Below are 20,597 nucleotides of genomic sequence, written 5' to 3'. Positions count from 1 at the left end.
GTGGATATGAGGTAGGGTTTTGGCATTGGAATGGGGTAACTTGTGCTTTAGTTTGATTTAGGTGCGGTTTGGTTATATGGGGGGTGCAATGGTGTGGGGTGCCTGGGTTATTCATGCATGTGAGATGAGATGTGTAGAGGGGATGGGATTGAGTGGATCGGATGAGATGATGTGGGATGTGTAGGGCAGATGGGACTAGGGTTTGGATGAGTGGATGTTTGGAGTACTCTGTGGGAGGTGTAGGGTGGATGATATTTAGTGGATTAGATACATGGATGTGGGATCTGTAGAGTGGATGGGACCGGGTTTTGAATGAATGGATGGCTGGAGTACTCTGATGTGGGGATGTAGGTTGGGACCGCTGTGGTTAGTATGGTTGAGGTGCGTGGGATGTTGAAGGGGTTGTCCTGTGAGGGTAGATACCTGAGAATGGGATATGAATGGATGGGCTGTGGAGGCTATGACAGTTAAGAGGATATACATGCAGATTGTCCTTGAACTCTACCTAGTACAATTTTCCCTTCACTTCTACTTTCAAGATGGATCTGATCTTTTGGACTGACCCTAAATCACTGATAAAATCTTAAATTAGGATACCACCTGGATGAACATAATGATCCCTATAGAGCGGGCTGGCTCCTGGTAAGACCTGTGTGCTTTAGGGTCTTCTGTACACAATAACTCTAGTAGAGTTTTTTTATAACCACCCCCCTTCATTACCTTATTACCTTGTCTTTTATAGTTGAGAGGAACCATCAAACTGAGTGATCAAAGCAGTCATAACATTGATTTGATCACCCCCAAAATAACTCAATTTGAAGGATATATAGGTTGAAAATATACCTCCTACTGCTTCTCGGTTAGACCTCACTCATCCAATGCCCCTATGTAGGTCCTAATAAAATAATATTTCTGTTTTAGTATTTAAAATTTTTGTAATAATGGTGCCTTGCTCCCCGCTACTCTCTTTTTGTTAGCTGATTCTATGGGGTGCGCTTGCACTCACCCCAGGGGTTTCTACTGGCAATGAGACTTCCCCCTTGATCTGGGTCGGTGGCGGATTGGAATTTGCAATCACTTTACCATATATTTTACGGTATATATATATATATATATATGGAGAGCATTATGTTGTAAATAATATATATTTTTTCTATTTTTGATTTTTAGATTTTATACCCCTCTAAATCCTCTTGGTTTATCCCATGAAATGTGTTGAGGACCTCCTATATATGTTGTGTAAAGCTATAACATACAGTTGTGTTCAAAAGTTTGCACACCCTGATAGAAATCTTGAAATTTTGGCATTGACATTGAAAATTTGACCAATCATGCCAAACAAAATGTATTTTATCTAAGGATAGTGATTATATGAAGTTATTTAAAGCCACATAGTTGTTTGGCTCCTTTTTAAATCATAATAATAAAAATCACCCAAATGGCCCTGATCAAAAAAGTTTACATACCCTGGAGTGTTTGACCTTGGTACAGACAAACAAGGTGACACACACAAGTTAAAATGGCAATTAAGAGTAATTTCCCACAACTTTGGCTTTTTAAATTGTGATTAGCCTCTGTGTATAAATAGTTTGTTACCTCTCACATGGATGCACTGAGCAGGCTAGATGCTGAGCCATCGGGAGCAGAAAAGAACTGTCAAAAGACCTGCGTAACAAGGTAATGGAACTTTATAAAGATGTAAACGGATATAAAAAGATATCCAAAGCCTTGAATATGTCAATCAGTACTGTTCAGTCACTTATTAAGTGATTGAACAGTACTGAGTGGTATATTCAAGACTTTGGATATCTTTTTATGTGTGTGTATACATATACACACACAAAAATGTCTATCATTTCTATTTTAAACTGAGTGGATTGTTTTACATAGTTGGTCCTCAGTGCCCCCCTTTTTTGTTTTCTTTATTGGATTTATTTGGGATGTGGTGACTGATAGACTGACCCCATCCATGTATTAAATAAACATTTTAAACCTATTTGTACTTTTGGATAGAATGGGGACAAGCTATAAACAGTTTTTCTTTTCTTACATCTTGTGTGGTTCATGGTATGGAAAGCTTGGAAACATTGACACAGAAAAGAAAAAAGCATTTTGATGTTTCATTATAGTACAATGTATTGTAACCAGCAATGTTCACAGCACAGAGTTGCATTAGCCCTGCTGGTGTGAAAGGGTCCTAAATTGTTATAACCTTTATTGTCCGCCATTGTTTCAAAGCTAGAATGATGCTTTTCCCTATCTTTTCTAGACATTTCATACTTACATATACAGTAAGTCAAGCAAGTAAAAATCATTTGACTACAAAAGCATTTTTTTTTTAATTCAGGCAGAACTATGTACTTACAGTACTTAATTAAAACTAGATAAAACAATAACTATTAACTAGAGAAAAAAGGCATTTAGAAGAAAAAATGAATTTGCAGTTGGCAAATGAATCTGAGACACTTTGCATAGAAAGGCGTGGTTTATATACAGAATATAACTATAAGAATGAGAAGGATTCAACTAAACTCTGTTCTGTCAAAGTGATTCCTCATCATCCTGATCATGTTCTGGACGGTCTTCACTTTCCTCACTTATTTTTCCTGTAATTCTTATTTTATACTTTATTTACATTACTGTAAATGATTTTTCTTTTACTATCATCATTCTCTCATTTTTATTGCAGATTCTGTGGCTCAGTTTACTATCATCCAGGAACCCACAATAACCGCGTCTCTTGGTGGTAATGTAATTTTGTCCTGTGGTCGTAGTGATGGCTCTGTAGCTGGTGGTAACTGGCCATGCTGGGTATATCAGTCACCTGGGAGTGTTCCTAAAGGTTTAACAGGTAGTGATGGAGCCAATAATCATAATAGAAAACCCCCAGGAACCTCTGAACGTTTTACTGGATCCATCCAAGGAAGCTCAAGCGTTTTGTCTATCAGTAATGTACAGGCTGCAGATGACGGGGATTATTACTGTGTTCTATGGACTGGTAGTGCGCACACAGTGCTACAAATTCACACACAGTGAGACATTAATAGCAACTTCCTCTTTTGTTCCCTGTACATGCTTATTTTAATATCTATTTTAGCCACTTACCTACCATCCTATAGCAAATATACTGCTACAGGGCAGCCGCTTTGTGCAAAATCACATAAATATACGTGATTTTGCAGTTCTGGGTAAGGGGCACATGCGCCTCCCTAACCGCGCTGCCATTGGTTGCAACAGATGTCAATCACCAGGTCCCGGAAGGCGATTTTTGGCCGGCACTCAGTGATCACCACTAAAGCTGAGAGGGGAGAGATCTGTGTGTGAACAACACAGATCTCTCTCCTGTCAGCATGGACATGCTGCTTTCTCTCTCTCTGCACAGCAGAGAAAGAGTAAGCAGCATGTCTTCCTAGTAAAACAGCACACAGTGTAAGCACAACACAACACACAGTTAACCCTTTGATCGCCCCAGATGTTAACCCCTTCCTGACCAGTGTCATTAGTGCAGTGTCAGTGCTTTTTATTAGCACTAATCACTGTATTAGGGTTCACTGGACATGTCAGTGGCCATTAGTCAGTTTCCATTCAGGGTCAGAATGCCCACTGCAGTCCCCCAGTCCCGCTATAAGTCGCTGATCACTGCCAATACTAGTATATAAAAACAAATCCAGTATATATACTGCCATTTGTAAACGCTATAGCTTTCATGTAAACCAATTAATTTACATGTATTGGGATTTTTTTTTAGCAAAGAAATGTAGCAGAATACATTTTGGCCTAAATGTATAAAGAAATTTATTTTTTTATTGGATATGTTTTATAGCAAATGTCAAAAATATTTGTTTTCAAAATTGACAGTCTTTTTTGTTTATAGCGCAAAAAACAAAAACCGCAGAGATGATCAAATACCACTGAAAAAAAGCTCTATTTGTGGAGAAAAAAATGACATAAATTTCATTTATGTACAGTGTTGCATGACCGTGCAATTATCAGTTAAAGTAACACAGTGCTGTATCGCAAAAAATGGCCTGGTCAGGAAGGGGGGTAAATTCTCTGGAGGACAAGTAGTTAATAGCCTAAAAGTAATAAGCAAATGTAATTCATTGAAATGTTATTACGTGCAATACATTAAAGTGGACATTAGATGGCAGTGGCCTGCTATGTAGGGTTACTCACATTGACAGGACAGCCCTCTGGAACTTGTATTTCTGAATAGCAGGACTTGGCTGATAAGCAGAGTGTCTGGGACTACATATCCCAGGAGAGGTAGCGTGTGGGTGGGGCATATAAATATCAAATCCTGGGTGATTAGCCAGGAGAGTGCAGAGGGAGATTGGAGGAGGAGGAGTTGTGCTGACAGCTGAAGTGCTGAACTAGGCCTCGGAGCCAGGATTGGAGAGAGAGAGCGGAAAGAACTTACTGACCGCCCAGCCTGCTACCCAGCCAAGTAGGTCACTCTGACAGCATGAGACAGAGCGGAATGCCACATCTGAGCCAGAGGGCCCGTGGACTGTCTCTATCCATTGTGAAAAACGAATCGCACCAATCCACCAAACCACATTGATCGGGTGAGAGAGACCCATGCAGAGGCGTAACTAGAACCTTCAGGGCCCCAGTGCAAGAAACCATAAAGGGCCCCCCTGACCCTGTCCCATGCTTCTTTCCACTGGTCCCAGGGCCAGTCCCGCGGGACCCTTTCACATATTCTGCATAGGATTGCCACCTTTTCTTCAAGTCAAACCCAAACAATTTAGCAGCACACAGCAATTTTTTTTGTAGTATAAGCTATGCTTTATATTCTGTGATTAAATAACATTTATGTTACAGGGGTCAGTGTCACCTCATTCATAATACAAAGCAGCAATTAGCACCCCCTTTTAGAGACCCCTATTAGCTCACAGTCCTCTTATATCAGTCCCACCTTTCCTTAGAAATCTCCATTAGATTAAAACGACCCCCTTTATTTCAGCACCCCCCCCCTTCCTTAGAGACCTCCAGAAAGATCCCCTTATATTAGTGTCCCAGCCCATAGATTGCCTTACCAGGACTCAGAAGCAGCTGCAAGCCAGTAAGTGTGGGAGGCTGGTAGCTGGAGTTGAGGGGCGGAGCTGGAAGGTGGAGTGGCTGTGGCCCTACGGCTATTTTCCTCCCCTCCAGTGTGTGCAGTGTCAAAAGAGTGTCATTGGTTGGATAATGGGCAGACCCAGCAACCAATGACAGCTCGCAAAGAAGATCATTGGTAAGTGCGGGAGAGGCACCCAGCGCGGGGGAGAAACCAGAGAGCAGAAGATGGCAGCCACAGCTGACAGGAGTGGAGCTAAGTGTGGAAACTTTGTCCCACCATCTTGGGACCCCTCTCCACAGTGGCGGAACTCCAGGACCCGGTCACAATTGCGACAGTTGCAACCCTGGTAGTTCCACCAGTGGACCTATGCATGCACTAACGAAGTGAACATTGATAGTTTATCGCAAAGCAATCTGCTTTGTTGTGAACATCACATGCCCCACTTTGCGGCCTAGTTATACCAGCGCCATTTTTGGAATATATCTGCAGTACAGTTATCGTTCAAGTTGACCACATGACATACAGTTGCAGACCAAAATACAGCAGTGCCAGCTAAATCAGCAAGTCCATTTCCCTTTCTGCAGAGCAGGATTCTTACTACTGTTCATCTTTTGCCTTTGATATTCAGAGGGAGTTGTCTTTGTCCACAGACATTTATGTCAATTGTTGCTATTAACTACTTCAAGCGCAGTTCATGGTTAGAGCTTTTAAAGGGAACCTTGCACTAATTCTTTACCATCAGTCAGGGAAGTATTAAATCTTCTCCTTTTCCTTCACTTTTTTTGATGTGACCACTCAAAGGAATTACCATCCACCCCCTGACACAATTCACATCAATTGAGCCCCAACAAGCACGCAGAAAACATTATAGAGCTCTGAAAGGGGACACTACCAATTATAACTGGAAATTCTCTTTATTTCACATTTATTCCTTTCTTATCTTGTTCTGAGGACGCACAGCGAGCTTATCTGTTATTGGTAGTCATTCTTGCTCACTGGGGATTCAACAGTACCCTTAGACTGGAGGCAGTGGATTATTTCTGAAAGCAGACCTGCTAGCAGATTCTTCTGTTTTACTGTGAATGTTGTTACTTTTGCTCACAGTTGCCAAGAGTAATCAGATTTGCTGCTATTACCAGTGTTATTTTGTTATTCTTGATTCAGTTACCTCCAAATCCAATATAAACTTTATTTTGGTTTATACTACTCTGAATGTGAGTCCATTTTACAGGTGTGTGTCCATAGGGCTGTGTGTGTCCATAGGTACACACAGTGCAACTAGGGAGGAAGAGCAGCGCTGTTGCAGACAGACACAGTGCTGGATCAATACAGGACTCAAGTATTTAGGGAAGAGGGATGCAAACAGCTAGTAAACGTTTTTTACCTTAATGCAGGTAATGGATTAATTAAGTTAAAAAACCTGGTGACTTTAGAACCACTTTATGGAGCTATAAAAGCTACCGTATTTTTCGCTCCATAAGATGCACCTAGGTTTTAGAGGCAGAAAACAGGAAAAAAAAATTCTGAACTAATGGACTGCAGACATAGTACAGGAGATAACCAGAGACTGCGGACACAGTACAGGAGATGATCAGAGACTGCGGACAGTACAGGGATGACCAGAGACTGCGGACATAGTACAGGAGATGACCAGAGACTGCGGACAGTACAGGGATGACCAGAGACTGCGGACAGTACAGGGATGACCAGAGACTGCGGACAGTACAGGGATGACCAGAGACTGCGGACACAGTACAGGAGATGACCAGAGACTGCGGACACAGTACAGGAGATGACCAGAGACTGCGGACACAGTACAGGAGATGACCAGAGACTGCGGACACAGTACAGGGGATGACCAGAGACTGCGGACATAGTACAGGAGATGACCAGAGACTGCGGACATAGTACAGGAGATGACCAGAGACTGCAGACATAGTACAGGAGATGACCAGAGACTGCAGACAGTACAGGGATGACCAGAGACTGTGGACATAGTACAGGAGATGACCAGAGACTGCGGACACAGTAAAGGAGATGACAGAGACTGCGGACATAGTACAGGAGATGACCAGAGACTGCGGACAGTACAGGGATGACCAGAGACTGCGGACATAGTACAGGAGATGACCAGAGACTGCGGACAGTACAGGAGATGACCAGAGACTGCGGACACAGTAAAGGAGATGACAGAGACTGCGGACATAGTGCAGGAGATGACCAGAGACTGCGGACAGTACAGGGATGACCAGAGACTGCGGACATAGTACAGGAGATGACCAGAGACTGCGGACAGTACAGGAGATGACCAGAGACTGCGGACAGTACAGGAGATGACCAGAGACTGCGGACATAGTACAGGGGATGACCAGAGACTGCGGACAGTTCAGGGATGACCAGGGACTGCAGACACAGTACAGGAGATGACCAGAGACTGTGGACAGTACAGGGATGACCAGAGACTGCGGACAGTACAGGAGATGACTGCTGACCTTTGGGGAGGGGGGGAGCGGGTACCTGAATTTGACAGGTACCCGCTCTTACTTCCGCGGAGTTGTCCTTTGATCTTACCTGTTCCTCTATCCAGCCGCGCTGTCTACCCGGCTTCTGTAGTGTGGATGCCCAGTGTGCATGAACGAGAAGCGCTGCACTTTGTGATTGGTCCGGCGGGTTCTGGGATCTGTCATGTGTCCCAGGTACCGCCTTACCATTCACAAAGAGCACCGCTTCTTGCGCATGTGCATTTGGCACCCGGCTGTCACGCACACTACAGAAGTCGGGAAGACAGCACACCGCTGGATAGAGGAACAGGTAAGGTCCCACTGCAGAGCTGAGCGGCCGGCCTGGTATTCTGATACGGCGGCGGTGGAAATACCGGACCGGCCACTCCATATTCGCTCCATAAGACGCACTGACATTTTCCCCCTTTTTGGGGGGGAAAAAAGTGCGTCTTATGGAGCGAAAAATACAGTACTTGCCTCATGGTTTTTAATTGTCTATTAAGATTTTCTATCATTAAGAGCTTGTTCACTCTGTAATGTGTTGCACTGCACTAAGCAGCCCTACCCAACACAGCCTATCACATATACAAAACAATGGGGTTGATTCACTAAAGGCAAATATACTGTGTACTTGCAGTGAATATACTGTGTACTTGCAGTGAATATACTGTGCACTTGCAGTGAATATACTGTGTAGTTGCAGTGAATATACTGTGTACTTGCAGTGAATATAAAGTGCACTTGCAGTGAATATACTGTGTACTTGCAGTGAATATACTGTGTACTTGCAGTGAATATACTGTGTACTTGCAGTGAATATACTGTGCACTTGCAGTGAATATACTGTGTACTTGCAGTGAATATACTGTGTACTTGCAGTGAATATACTGTGCACTTGCAGTGAATATACTGTGTACTTGCAGTGAATATACTGTGCACTTGCAGTGAATATACTGTGTACTTGCAGTGAATATATTGTGCATGCAATATACCATGTTTCTAGTTACCCCCCCCCCCCCCCCCCCCCGCTGCAACACATTGCAGCGCTCTGCAATGCCCTACAATGCATGAAGGTAAATGATATGTAATTTTGTCATTATAGTTATGTAAAATAAAATGAAGGTTAAAAAGTGTGATTTCTTGCAAACAGTACACCGGCATTGTTTAGTTCACAGCACACAGCTGCATTAACTTTGCTAGTGTGAAAAGGTCCTAACTTGTAACCTTTATTTTTTGCATTTGTTTCAATGCTAGAATTATGCTTTTTCTCACTTTTTATGCATATATAAATAGAACAAGTAAAAATCATTTTCAGACAGAAATCAGTACTGACTATACTTAAACTATAGAGAAAAATAGGCTTATTTTTTCATTTAGCACATGTAATGATTTTATCAGTAGATATATAGTAGGTGGAGGCTGCTGATAGCAAATGAATCTGAGACACTTTGCATAGAAAGGTGTGGTTTATATACAGAATATAACTATGAGAATGAGAAGGATTCAACTAAACTCTGTTCTGTCAAAGTGATTCCTCATCATCCTGATCATGTTCTGGACGGTCTTCACTTTCCTCACTTATTTTTCCTGTAATTCACATTTTATACTTTATTTAGATTACTGAAAATCAATATATTAGGATTTTTTTTACTATCATCATTCTCTCATTTTTATTGCAGATTCTGTGGCTCAGTTTACTGTCATCCAGGAACCCACAATAACCGCGTCTCTTGGTGGTAATGTCATTTTGTCCTGTGGTCGTAGTGATGGCTCTGTAGCTGGTGGTAACTACCCACGCTGGGTATATCAGTCACCTGGGAGTGTTCCTAAAGGTTTAACAGGTAGTGATGGAAGTAATCATAATATAAAACCCCCAGGAACCTCTGAACGGTTTACTGGATCCATCCAAGGAGGCTCAAGTGTTTTGTCTATCAGTAATGTACAGGCTGCAGATGACGGAGATTATTACTGTGTTCTATGGACTGGCAGTGCGCACACAGTGCTACAAATTCACACACAGTGAGACATAATATCAACTTCCTCTTTTGTTCCTCATACATACTAATTCATATGCATATTTGAATATCCAAAGAGTAATAATCAAATATATGTGTAGCAACTTCACAGATATATTCCTGACTGCATTTAAAGTAGTTTTACCTGGTTTTTATTGATTACTGTTCTAATCAAATACAATTTTATATTGCCTTTTTCAATAAGCATAATAATGAATTGTGGGCATATAAAAAAACAAATATTTGAATTCTGTATTACTGATGTTGTACTGAAGTAGCCTAACGTGGTATTAAACCCAAAATCTATAGTGCAGCTTTCCAATCAGTAGATGTGGTGGCATTAGTTTTCTCTGGTTTTTCTCCCTCTGTTTTCACCTGGTGATCTGACCAGAAACACAACTCCTATATTAGTGAGACACCATTTAGGATGAATGATCAGGAGGCACAACAGACAGCAGCATTGTCAGTCTGGGGAGAGGATAGTGGTAAATATCATAGATTTAAATGTACTAAACCAGCCTTTTCAACCAGGGTGCCCAGGCATCCTGGGGTACCTTCATGCTTCCTCAGGGGAGCCTTGGCAAAATGCCTTAAAATTGCCTAAACATTATATACAATCCAGCAGGTGGATCAATCCTAACTTTTAGGCTCCATTCACACTTAGTCATTTTAAATCAGAATAGCCACGATTCTGCCGAATTTGAAAACGCAGTGTGAACACTTGCATTTGTGTGTTCAGATGCATTCATTTCAATAGCACCACAATCGTGGCTCATTTTTCCCAAACTTTTTTGAGCATTGCATGTTCCACAATTTAGTTTGCGTGATCACGGCATGTTTGTCACGTGGAAAAATGTGCCACAATCACGGCAAAAATACCCTGCATTTTCAGATGCCGTTGAAATGATCACCATCCTTGCTTACCCCTTCCCTGCCCCTCTCCGTCAGCAATGGGGTCACATTAGCAGAGTGAGGGAGAGAAACTGAAAGAGACACACTGGAATACTAGTCGGTACCAGTGTACAAAGGTGTATTTACTTTGGAAGAATAAATCACCTCTAATGTTGGGTGTATTATATGTGTGGATGTGTGTAGAATAGTTTTTACATTTTAGAATGGGGTGCCTTGAGATTGTGCAGAATTTTAAAGGGTGCCTTGACTGGAAAAAGGTTCAGAAACACTACACTAAATTAATGGGAGCCAAACTCCAGCTCACACTATATAATCAGCTACAGCCAGGCCTGAACTGGCCATAGGGTACACCGGGCATTTGCCCAGTGGGCCAGGGCTACCTGGATAGGAGGGACGACCGGGCGGCACATAGAGGAACCAGACCGTGCATTTGCTGTTACTGAGTGCCTGAGTGCCTGCTTCTCCTCCTGTCCCTTCTGCAGGCACTCAGTGGTAGCAAGTGAGAAATTCACGGTCCAGTTCCTCTATGTGCTGCTGGGCCGCCCCTCCTATCCATGTCCTGCTGCTATGGGTTCCTGTATGCTCCCTTGCAGCTGGCACCCCCTCATCCCCCACAGTGCTGCTATCGGGTTCTGTCAGGATAGACTGTCCCCAGTGCTGACAGTCCTCCCCACCACAGACAGGAGCGGAGAGAGAAAGCTGGTTCTGCCCTCCTTCTCTCGCCCTCTCCTCCTGTGTCTGCCCCACGCACACTCCCCGCCAGTCTTGTGTCTTCTCTTCCCCCTTCTTCTGTCTTTCTTTTGTGCATTTGTGAGGTCAGGCACTGATGTCAGATGAGAAGGCCTGGCTCACAGTCTCTGCTCTGTTTCATCCCAAAGGTGTTCTATCACGTTGAGGTCAGGACTCTGTGCAGGCCAGTCACGTTCCTCCACCCCAAACTCACTCATCCATGTCTTTATGAACCTTGCTTTGTGCTTTGCTGCACAGTCATGTTGGAACAGGAAGGGGCCATCCTCAAACTATTCCCACAAAGTTGGGAGCATGAAATTGTCCAAAATGTCTTGGTATGCTGATGCCTTAAGAGTTCCCTTCACTGGAACTTAGGGGCCAAGCCAAACCCTGAAATACAACCCAACACTATAATCCTCCCTCCACCAAACTTTACACTTGGCACAATGCAGTCAGGCAAGTACTGTTCTCCTGACAACAACCAAACCCAGACATGTCCATCGGATTGCCATAGCAGCGTGATTCATCACTCCAGAGAACACATCTCTACTGTCAAAAAAAGATAAAAATGACATCAGGGAACCAACCATAGCCACTGCCCTATCACGTGGTGACAGTACAAACAACCATGTGAGATGAAGGCCACTCACCCAAGATGATACAAATAAATGGTGTGATCTGCGTAGCTCACAACTGTGACCTAGACAACAAGGGCAAAGGGAAGCCCAAAAGGAGATTACAAAGAGGACCAAGCGGTTTATAAATAAAAAACAGGCTTTATTATGTTCAAAGATTACACTTATTAAAAGAGCACAGATACCCCCACACCATATAAATTGAAAAGACAACGTTGTCTAGTCACAACGAAGTGCTGTACAGCCAGCACACCACACAAACATATACTCATTCACACATAACAGATAAACTAATTGCCTAACAGAACAGGACTGACGGCCATAAAGGTTAAGTAAATTTCACTTTAAGCAATGGAAGCTAACGTGAGTACTGCTGCAGCTATCTGAGTGTGAATACTAGGTCCCTGGTATTGGATCCAGACGTGGTTAATCACTTGAGTGAATAAAGGACCATAAATGGAGTATATAGAAAGTTAATGACTCAGTTGAATCTGGTGAATATCAGCAGTAAAGCCATCACTAAGGTCCAGCTGCTCTACCTTGAGTTGTTATGTTGACCTATGCATCCAGTAATGGACATAGACAGGTCATACAATAGGCCCGCCCATCCCCATGTGGTACATATACAGCAGCCGTCAGTCCATCCAGGGCATAGTAGCATTCCTCTCCTCCATATGGCGATGATCGCTAGAGCGATTTGTCCCTGGGAAGATCGGAAGGAACAATACTGAAGTGTGGACCTCAGTGGCTGAATACAGTGATGGCTCTTTAGATTGTAATACACGGTGTGCTGGCTGGCACCGACATCTCCGACATGGCATCAGCTACGTCAGCGACATGGTGACATACACTCCTTCATGTTTCACTCAAAGATCTTGAGCTTCTTCAGGGATGGGAGGAGCTATTTTCCATGGTCCTTATATATCTATTCAGCATGCAGAAAACTACTTCTGCCACTAGATGTCACTCTCCCACTCACATATTATTATTATTATACAGGATTTATATAGTGCCAACAGTTTGCGCAGCGCTTTACAATATAATGGGAGACAGTACAATTACAATACATTTCAGTATAGAAGGAATAGGAGGGCCCTGCTCGTGGAGCTTACAATCTAAAGGAAGGGGGAGGTGATACAAAAGGTGATAGCTGCGGGGGATGATCTGGTGGAGGTGATTCAAGTACAGTTGTTAGGTGGAGGTGGGGTAGGCTTCCCTGAAGTAGTGAGTTTTCAAAGATCGCCTAAAGACAGACAGGGTGGGGGCTGACCAGACATGCTGTGGTAGGGAGTTCCAGAGGATGGGAGAGGCTCTGGAGAAGTCCTGAAGGCGAGTGTGGGAGGAGGTGATGAGGGAGCTAGAGAGGAGGATATCATGGGAGGAGTGGAGTGGGCGATTTGGGCAGTATCTGTGGATGAGGTTGGTGATGTAGCTAGGGACAGTGTTGTGGATGGCTTTGTAAGCTGTGGTTAGTATTTTGAATTTTATATGTTGGGTTAGTGGAAGCCAGTGGAGGGATTGGCAGAGAGGGGCAGCAGTCACTGATCAGTTGGTAAGGTGTATGAGTCTAGCAGCAGCATTCATGCATATGCACCTACAAAGAGATTATTCACCACACAGAACATTTTAATGGTCTGTTCATCCAGATAGTAGCTAGGAAGAAGACAATGGATTTTTTAATAAAGAAGGAAAAATAAATCAACTAACAAAAAGCATAAAGGGGAAATGGAGAAGTTATCTAGTTCCCTAAGGAAGTCTAAATACCATAGCCCACCAGTCCTACCATATCTAGTCAGTGGCATTTACTGAGGCATATATGCATGTCTAGTGTGCGTCTGGGAACACCTGCAGGTTGCATTCTGTGTTCAAGCCTTTTAGGGGCTAATGTATCCAATTTGAAAATCCACATTTTTTCTTTTTGCAGCAGTATAGTATTAAAATTACCTCTACGTGGTGATAGCTTAAGGACAAAAATCCCTTTAACCTTCATCCCATCAGGCTTACCATTATGGAACTCTGCAAAGTGTAATGCAAGTGGGCTCTCATCATCTTTCTTTTTAATACTTCGGAGGTGTTCCCCAATACGTACCCTAAGCTGTCTCTTAGTTTTCCCTATATAATAGTTGTTACATGGACATTCTAGCAAGTAGAAAAGGTGAGTGGTAGAACAGTTAATAAAATCTTTGATGAAGAAACATTTCAAGCAATCAGAGTTCATAAACCAGTAGCTCTTATCTACATATTTACAAAATTTGGCAGTGGTCGCATGCATCCCTTTGAGTGGGGGCAAAATCGTAAGCCAACGTGTAGTGCTTTTCTTACGGAACTCAGAATGCATCGAGTCCCCTAAATTGCATGCTCTCCTTGCTACCAGTAGGGGACATGGCCCTACAATTTTGGCCAAAGCTGGTGATTTTGTTAGAATACTCGTGTGTAGCAATTGTGCATACAAAGATGGACGCGGTCATCCATCTTGCTAAGGATCCTCCATCTTGTATCATTTCTATTCCCAAATCAGCTTCCCTCCTATTTCTCCCCTCCCTTGGGAATGTAGTCTGTATGATGCTAGAGATCACAGGCAATCAGGCACAGTGGGAGAGCTCATGGTTATAAACCCCAATTAGCCTGGCCCCTGTATGCCTGTGAGACTCTTGCTTGGAAAAGGATTGTAAAACCATAAACCAGTCCTTCACTGAGCTTCAAAGACATTCCAGCTAGCTGTAAAACAGACTCACATTTAAAAACCCCCTTTTCCATATAATTTTATATCTGGAAATATGGAAGACTTACATAAAAACCAAGCATATATTCAGATCGGCCACTTTAATACAAGTCGCCTGATATCTTACATTCCCTAGTTGAAATCTACAGTAGAGCAGAAAATGATATCTCCTTAACCGTCCCAAGCAGGTATGTCATATTTAATATCTAGACATTCAGCAGATCATTCTGCATATTAATCTACTAGTGGCTAGGCTGCTACATGCACCGAGGGTAAGTTATTGATCATGATATAAACTGCGAGGGATTTTGGTTCTAGCTTGGGTCTCCGCCTGCAACACCCTCCTCAAATGAGGTGATTGGTTCTCTGCTGTAAGTTCTAAGTTCCTAGAAAAGGCTGTTATGCTTGGAGCAGAAATTTAAGTTGAGTAAGCTGAATTGAAGATTCGGAACTAACTTTGGGAGATAAGGTCCTTTTGCTCTGAAACTTGATCTGCTTAACCAAGGCTGACGGCAAGTATTCTACCTCCCTAAACTTCTTTCTGTTATCTCTTTGCTGTGTTATTGCTCTCTGTATGTATATATATATATTGGCTACATCTTTTTCTGTAAATATTGTTATTGCACCCTTTTGACCTTTCTAATAATAAATCCTATTATCTGAAAAGTGTTGAACTGTTTCTAAAGCTCTTTAATGCAAACTAAGAATCCCTGTCTCTGAAGAGCACTACTGTGTGTTTTTAAACCTCTATATACCCCTGCCTGTGGTGACAGTGGTATATAGACGATTATTTAAACATCATAATGTTATTTCTGATATTACCGAGTTTCCTCTTTCTCTGTACAAAAAGGAGGTGGTGGCAGTGTGAAGGGTTATTTGCGTAATTAACCTGACCCAGTAACAATCGCTCCCAGGCTGCAGTTACACAGATTGTGGTCCATTAGCTGGAAAATCTTTGTGCAGGGTGCAGCTGGGCGTGGCATTGTTATGCACGTTTTAGATTGGCTAGTACTTCAGTCACGAGTTTGTTGAGAAGGGCTGGGGTCTGACGCTGCGATCATCACACCGTGTTTTTCCAGAACATTTCTAACTTGCCCCCACTGGGCCCCAAATCTGGTGATAATTTTAGTCGTAGTCTCTGTCCTATTTTGTTCTTTCAGATGTCTCAATGGAATTATGAGGTCATCTCGGTTTGAGTCCCATGCTTTTTTCCTTGCCTTTTTCGGAATCCTATGGGGGTAGCCTCTCTCGCGGAATCAATTGTACATATCTGTCGATTCAGTACGGAAATCACAATCCAGTGTACAGTTCCTGCGGACCCGCAGAGCCACAGAACACGCTTTTGTTTCTACAATGTTTGTGAGTATATTTTGTTTTGGATCATTAAAGCTATCACCCTAGATAATGCACAAGGCTGGTGCGCCCCCTGTTTTCCTTTGTGTTTACAATTAGTTTCTGCGGGTTTCCCCCAACCCTTAGAGGGCAGCAAGGCCAGTGCTGATATTTGTATTTCAATGTTTTTGTTAATTTATAAACAGTTTAGGACAGGAGCAACAAAACATGCAGACGCAGGGGCTATCAATTGCACATATAAAAAAACAGTGCTCCAATACCAACAGAACAAAAGGTGTGCCCATGCAGGGGCTATCAATGACACATAAATGACAAATACATTAGTATAACACTGACAGTAACTCAAACTAAAGGCAGCTATCCACTGCCACACAAAAAACAAACAGAAAAAGAAAAGGAAAGAGGAGTAAAAAGGAAAAAGATAAAACCAAGAGCAGTGGTTCGAGAACACCAATACCGGGCAACATCACAACCCCAGACTAACCGGGGGGAGCGTGGGAAAGGCATATTGCAACCACGGCTCCTATATTTTCAAGAATATCCGTTGGGAGTCGTTACAGGTACTCGACATCTGTTCATTGAGCATCATAGGGGGACAAATGGGTGCTTCCATACCTGAGCAATTGTTCTAGTGGCCGACAAAAACAAATAGGAAGCCAACTTCTGCTGGTGAGCCAAGAGGCCCGGTATGGGACAATGAAGCAAAGCATTCTGAGCATCCCGGTGTATGGAGAGCTGGAACAAGGTGAAAAGGAGGCAAAACACACGAGACCGAAACCTAAAGAGTCTTGGGCTGGACCTCCAGATATGCAATACATCACCACGATGGCCACAACCCCGAAAGCATCGATCACTGCAGGAAGGGTTCGCCTGTGCCAAATGACCCGGAACCCAATACCAATGAAACAATACCTTGTATGCCGCCTCCAGCGTGGTCATATTAAATGAACATTTAGCTATAAGCGACCAGGCCCTATTCCAGTCCTCCAGATCCATGACTGCCCCCAGGCCGCACTCGCACTGAGCAACATATGAGAGAGAAGTATGCGTCGAGCGTCTGTTCAAAGCTGCATAAAGAAGAGAAATAAGGCCCGGGGAGCCCAGACGCTGTTGGCAAAGCAGTTCACAAGCAGATTTCTGGTATGGGAAATCTGAAGTGCCCCGCAGTGAGGTCAGCCAATGCCGCAATTGAAGGTAACAAAAAAATTCCGCCAGAGGGACATCCCGTGACTCCCAAAGAGAATTCCAAGTGGGGAAGGACCGAGAAGTCAAAAAGTGTCGCACCTGCAAAAACCATTGGCCACCCACCAAGAAAAGCCCTTGGTTGATCTAAACCCGGCGGGAAGAGAGGGTTGTTAATAATTGGGAGCAAAGGTAGGAAAGGTGACATCAGGCCACTAGAGTAACGTACTGAGTCCCACACTTGTAAGCCATGGAGCAAAATTGGACTCAGTACCATAGGGCGTAGGGCAGGGGGAAGCCATAGAAGTGTCGATGTCGCAATAGGGGCACAATTAGCTAGTTCCAGCAGGACCCAGAGAGGAACATCTGAAGAAGCGTGCAACATAGACAGCGGGGCAATCTGGCTCGCCTGATAATACTTAGTTACATTAGGCACCCCAAGACCACCCTGGAGTCTATGAACAAAAAGCATATTTCTGGAGACTCTGGGGCGCTTATCGGGATAAATGAGGAGGTACCCGCACTTGGAGGGTGCAAATATAGTATAACAATTTTGGCAAGATGGTAATTTTCACTGAATTAACCCGTCCTATCCAAGACAGGTGCGGAAATTGCCAAGAGTGCATGAGAGAGGACACAGAGCGAAGCAATGGATAATAATTTGCAGCAACCAACGAGCCATAGGTAGGGGTCAAGCGAATGCCTAGGTATTCAAGAGAAGAGGAAGCCCATTTGTAAGGGAAATGGGACTGTAGGCGTGAAACCAAATCTGAAGCCAAAGTAATATTGAGAGTAACAGTGTTATCCAAATTAATATGGAGACCCGAAATCAAGGAGAAGCGCACAAGAACCTGTTGCAAATTTGGAAGCGTCTTCAGGGGATTAGTGAGAGTCAAGAGGGCATTGTCCGCAAAAAGGTTCAACTTGAACTCCTGTCCCGCGTATGGAACACCCAATACATTACAATCAGTCCGGAGTGCTAAAGCCAGAGATTCAAGTGTCAGGACGAAGAGCGCCGGGGACAGGGGGCAGCCCTGTCTCATCCCACGCCAAATAGGAAAGGGATCTGAGAAATACCCAGCGTATTTAACGGAAGCCGAAGGCTTGAATCCAAGAAAGAATAGAATCCCCAAAGTCCCAATGAGACAGCACAAACTGCAGATATTCCCAGGATAGAGAATCAAAGGCTTTATATATGTCTAAGGACAGTAAGAATCCCGGGATTTTCCACTGTTGAGGAAAATGTATAAGATGGACCACCTTATGAACGTTATCACCCACCTGCCTCCCAGGGACAAAACCTACTTGGTCCCTGTGGACCAGACTGCGCAAATATTTTTTGATATGAAGACTAAGGATCTTTCCCAATATCTTCAGGTCTTCATTAAGAAGAGAAATGGGCCGGAAGGCTTGTGGATCCTGCACATCATTGGTCGTTTTAGGAATCATGGAGATATGAACTCTAAGCGCGTCCGGAGAGGGCAAAGAGCCCCGTCGTAACACACTGAAATAGTCAACCAAGAAGGGCGACAACAGTGTTGCAAATCTCTTATAATAGAGGTCGGAGAAGCTGTCGGAACCTGGGGCCGCGGTGGACCGTAGAGATTTGATAGCTTGGAGCACTTCAGATATGGGGCCATCTGCGCTGCCTCGGATAATCCAGGAAGTCGGAGATCTTGGAAGAATGCCTCTGCCTGAGCCACAGGGAAGGGATCTGGTTTAGCGTAAAGGCGCAAAGGAAGTCTGCGAAACGGGAAACAATCTGCTGGGGATTAGAAGTACAGCCACTCGCGGGAAGTCGCAATCGGATCGGTTTATCGGGTTTCCCCACAGAATTGAGTTTCCTGGCCAGCATCGGACCCAGTTTATTAGCACAGGAATAAAATTTGTGTCTGGTCCAACGCAGGGCCCGTTCTGCCTCCAAAGAAGCAAGTAGGTCCAACTCTGCAGCCACAGCATCCCGGGCGCGTTTATGGGCCACGGATGGAAATGACTTCCATTGAGCATCCGCAGAGGCCAATAGAGAATGAAGCTCCAAAAGTCGGCGCTCCAGCTCCCACTTTCGAACCACTGTCAGCTGTATAACATGACCCCACACCGTGGCCTTATGTGCCTCCCACAGGGGCACTGCCAAAGAGACAGATCCAGTTTTCCATAAAGTATGTGCATAAGAAAAATCAAGTGATATTAATACTTGTGAGCTAATATGGTGAAATATAAGTGATCAATTAATCAAATAATTTACTAATACATGCACATGTGGTTCGCTAGCTCCTTACACCAACTCATAAATAGTGCCACAACATACAAAATAAAAATTATATTATTAATGAATAATAATATTTAGTGCTGCGCTCCCGTGCTAAATTAATAATATAAAAAAACTTGCAACAGTGATTATCAGTTCATAATCAAACTATATACTCAAAAACATATTAAAATAACAAAAACAACATAATATAATAGCCTTGATGCAAACAATTTCTGTGTTAAATGAACAGTCCTCTTGATAAATCCAAAAACTCGTGTCACCAAATGGGGAAAAACACCGATTAATATTAATATATATTGCGTCACCTCCAATTTTTGCCTAATATATAAATAGGCAAAAAACTGTTTTTGTCCTGACAGGACAGATGAAAACTACTCCTGCTCCAGATCTCTCACTCAGCTGGTTGCACGTTGTTGTATGCTAATGATCCACCTGGTGTCTCTCCACAATGCTGCTTAATAAGATGGATATGGAAGGATTCCTCACTCTCACCTCCAGGGGTCTATTTGTCTATATATCCCCTCCAGAACTCCACATAATGGTATCAAAAAGAAAACGAAAAATAGTGTCTTATCCTTTTAAATATTTTAATAATCAAATAAGCAATTGCACTCACATTAAAAACAATCAAAATGCGCCTGTGATAAATGCCTTTGTGTGTGGTCTGCACACTAACAATACTCGCCGTTAGCTAGCCGACAGAACGTGCATAAGAAAGATTCTATTTGTTGGCAGGTAACCTGAGTGGTCAATAGAGAATAATTAATGCGCCAGTGAAAAGGGTGCTGTACCGACCCAGAGAGGGCAAGGAGGAGTACTAACAATACTCGCCGTTAGCTAGCCAACAGAATGTGCATAAGAAAGATTCTATTTGTTGGCAGGTAACCTGAGTGGTCAATAGAGAATCATTAATGCGCCAGTGAAAAGGGTGCTGTACCGACCCAGAGAGGGCAAGGAGGAGTACTAGGGGATCGTGGTCCGACCAGGGCGAGGAGGGAATAGATAGGGGGGGAGATCTCTGATGGGGGCACAGTCTCTGATGGGGTGCTGCTTCTGATTGAGTGCGGCTTCGAACGAGTGCATAGAAGAAGCAGTTAAACGCAGCAATCTAATTATGCCTTCTCTACTTTCACAGGTAAATGCTCCTTTCTTCTACCTCCACTCTTAACTCCAAAACGCATTGACTCCTGCTGCCTTCCTCCTGGGTAAAT

The 20,597-nt window shown here is 43.4% G+C and overlaps 1 protein-coding gene across 1 annotated transcript in view; it reads left to right on the top strand.

Annotated features, from left to right (window-relative positions):
* The first annotated feature begins 2,534 nt into the window (after positions 1-2,534).
* LOC149445898 (immunoglobulin lambda-1 light chain-like) overlaps positions 2,535-20,597 on the top strand; it is a 537,782-nt gene continuing 519,719 nt past the window's right edge. Inside the window, exons 1-2 of the mRNA XM_089653159.1 lie at positions 2,535-2,608; positions 2,690-3,006. Coding sequence (XP_089509285.1) covers positions 2,569-2,608; positions 2,690-3,006 — 357 coding nt within the window. The 5' untranslated portion in view covers positions 2,535-2,568. The remainder of the gene's footprint in view (positions 2,609-2,689; positions 3,007-20,597) is intronic.

The sequence above is a fragment of the Staurois parvus genome, unplaced genomic scaffold (assembly GCF_062004578.1).
Source record: "Staurois parvus isolate SC_StPar_1 unplaced genomic scaffold, SC_StPar_1.0 ptg000704l, whole genome shotgun sequence".
Classification (NCBI taxonomy): Eukaryota; Metazoa; Chordata; class Amphibia; order Anura; family Ranidae; genus Staurois; species Staurois parvus.
The sequence above is the reverse complement of the archived record's forward strand: the minus strand, read 5'-3'. Positions and strand labels throughout refer to the sequence as shown.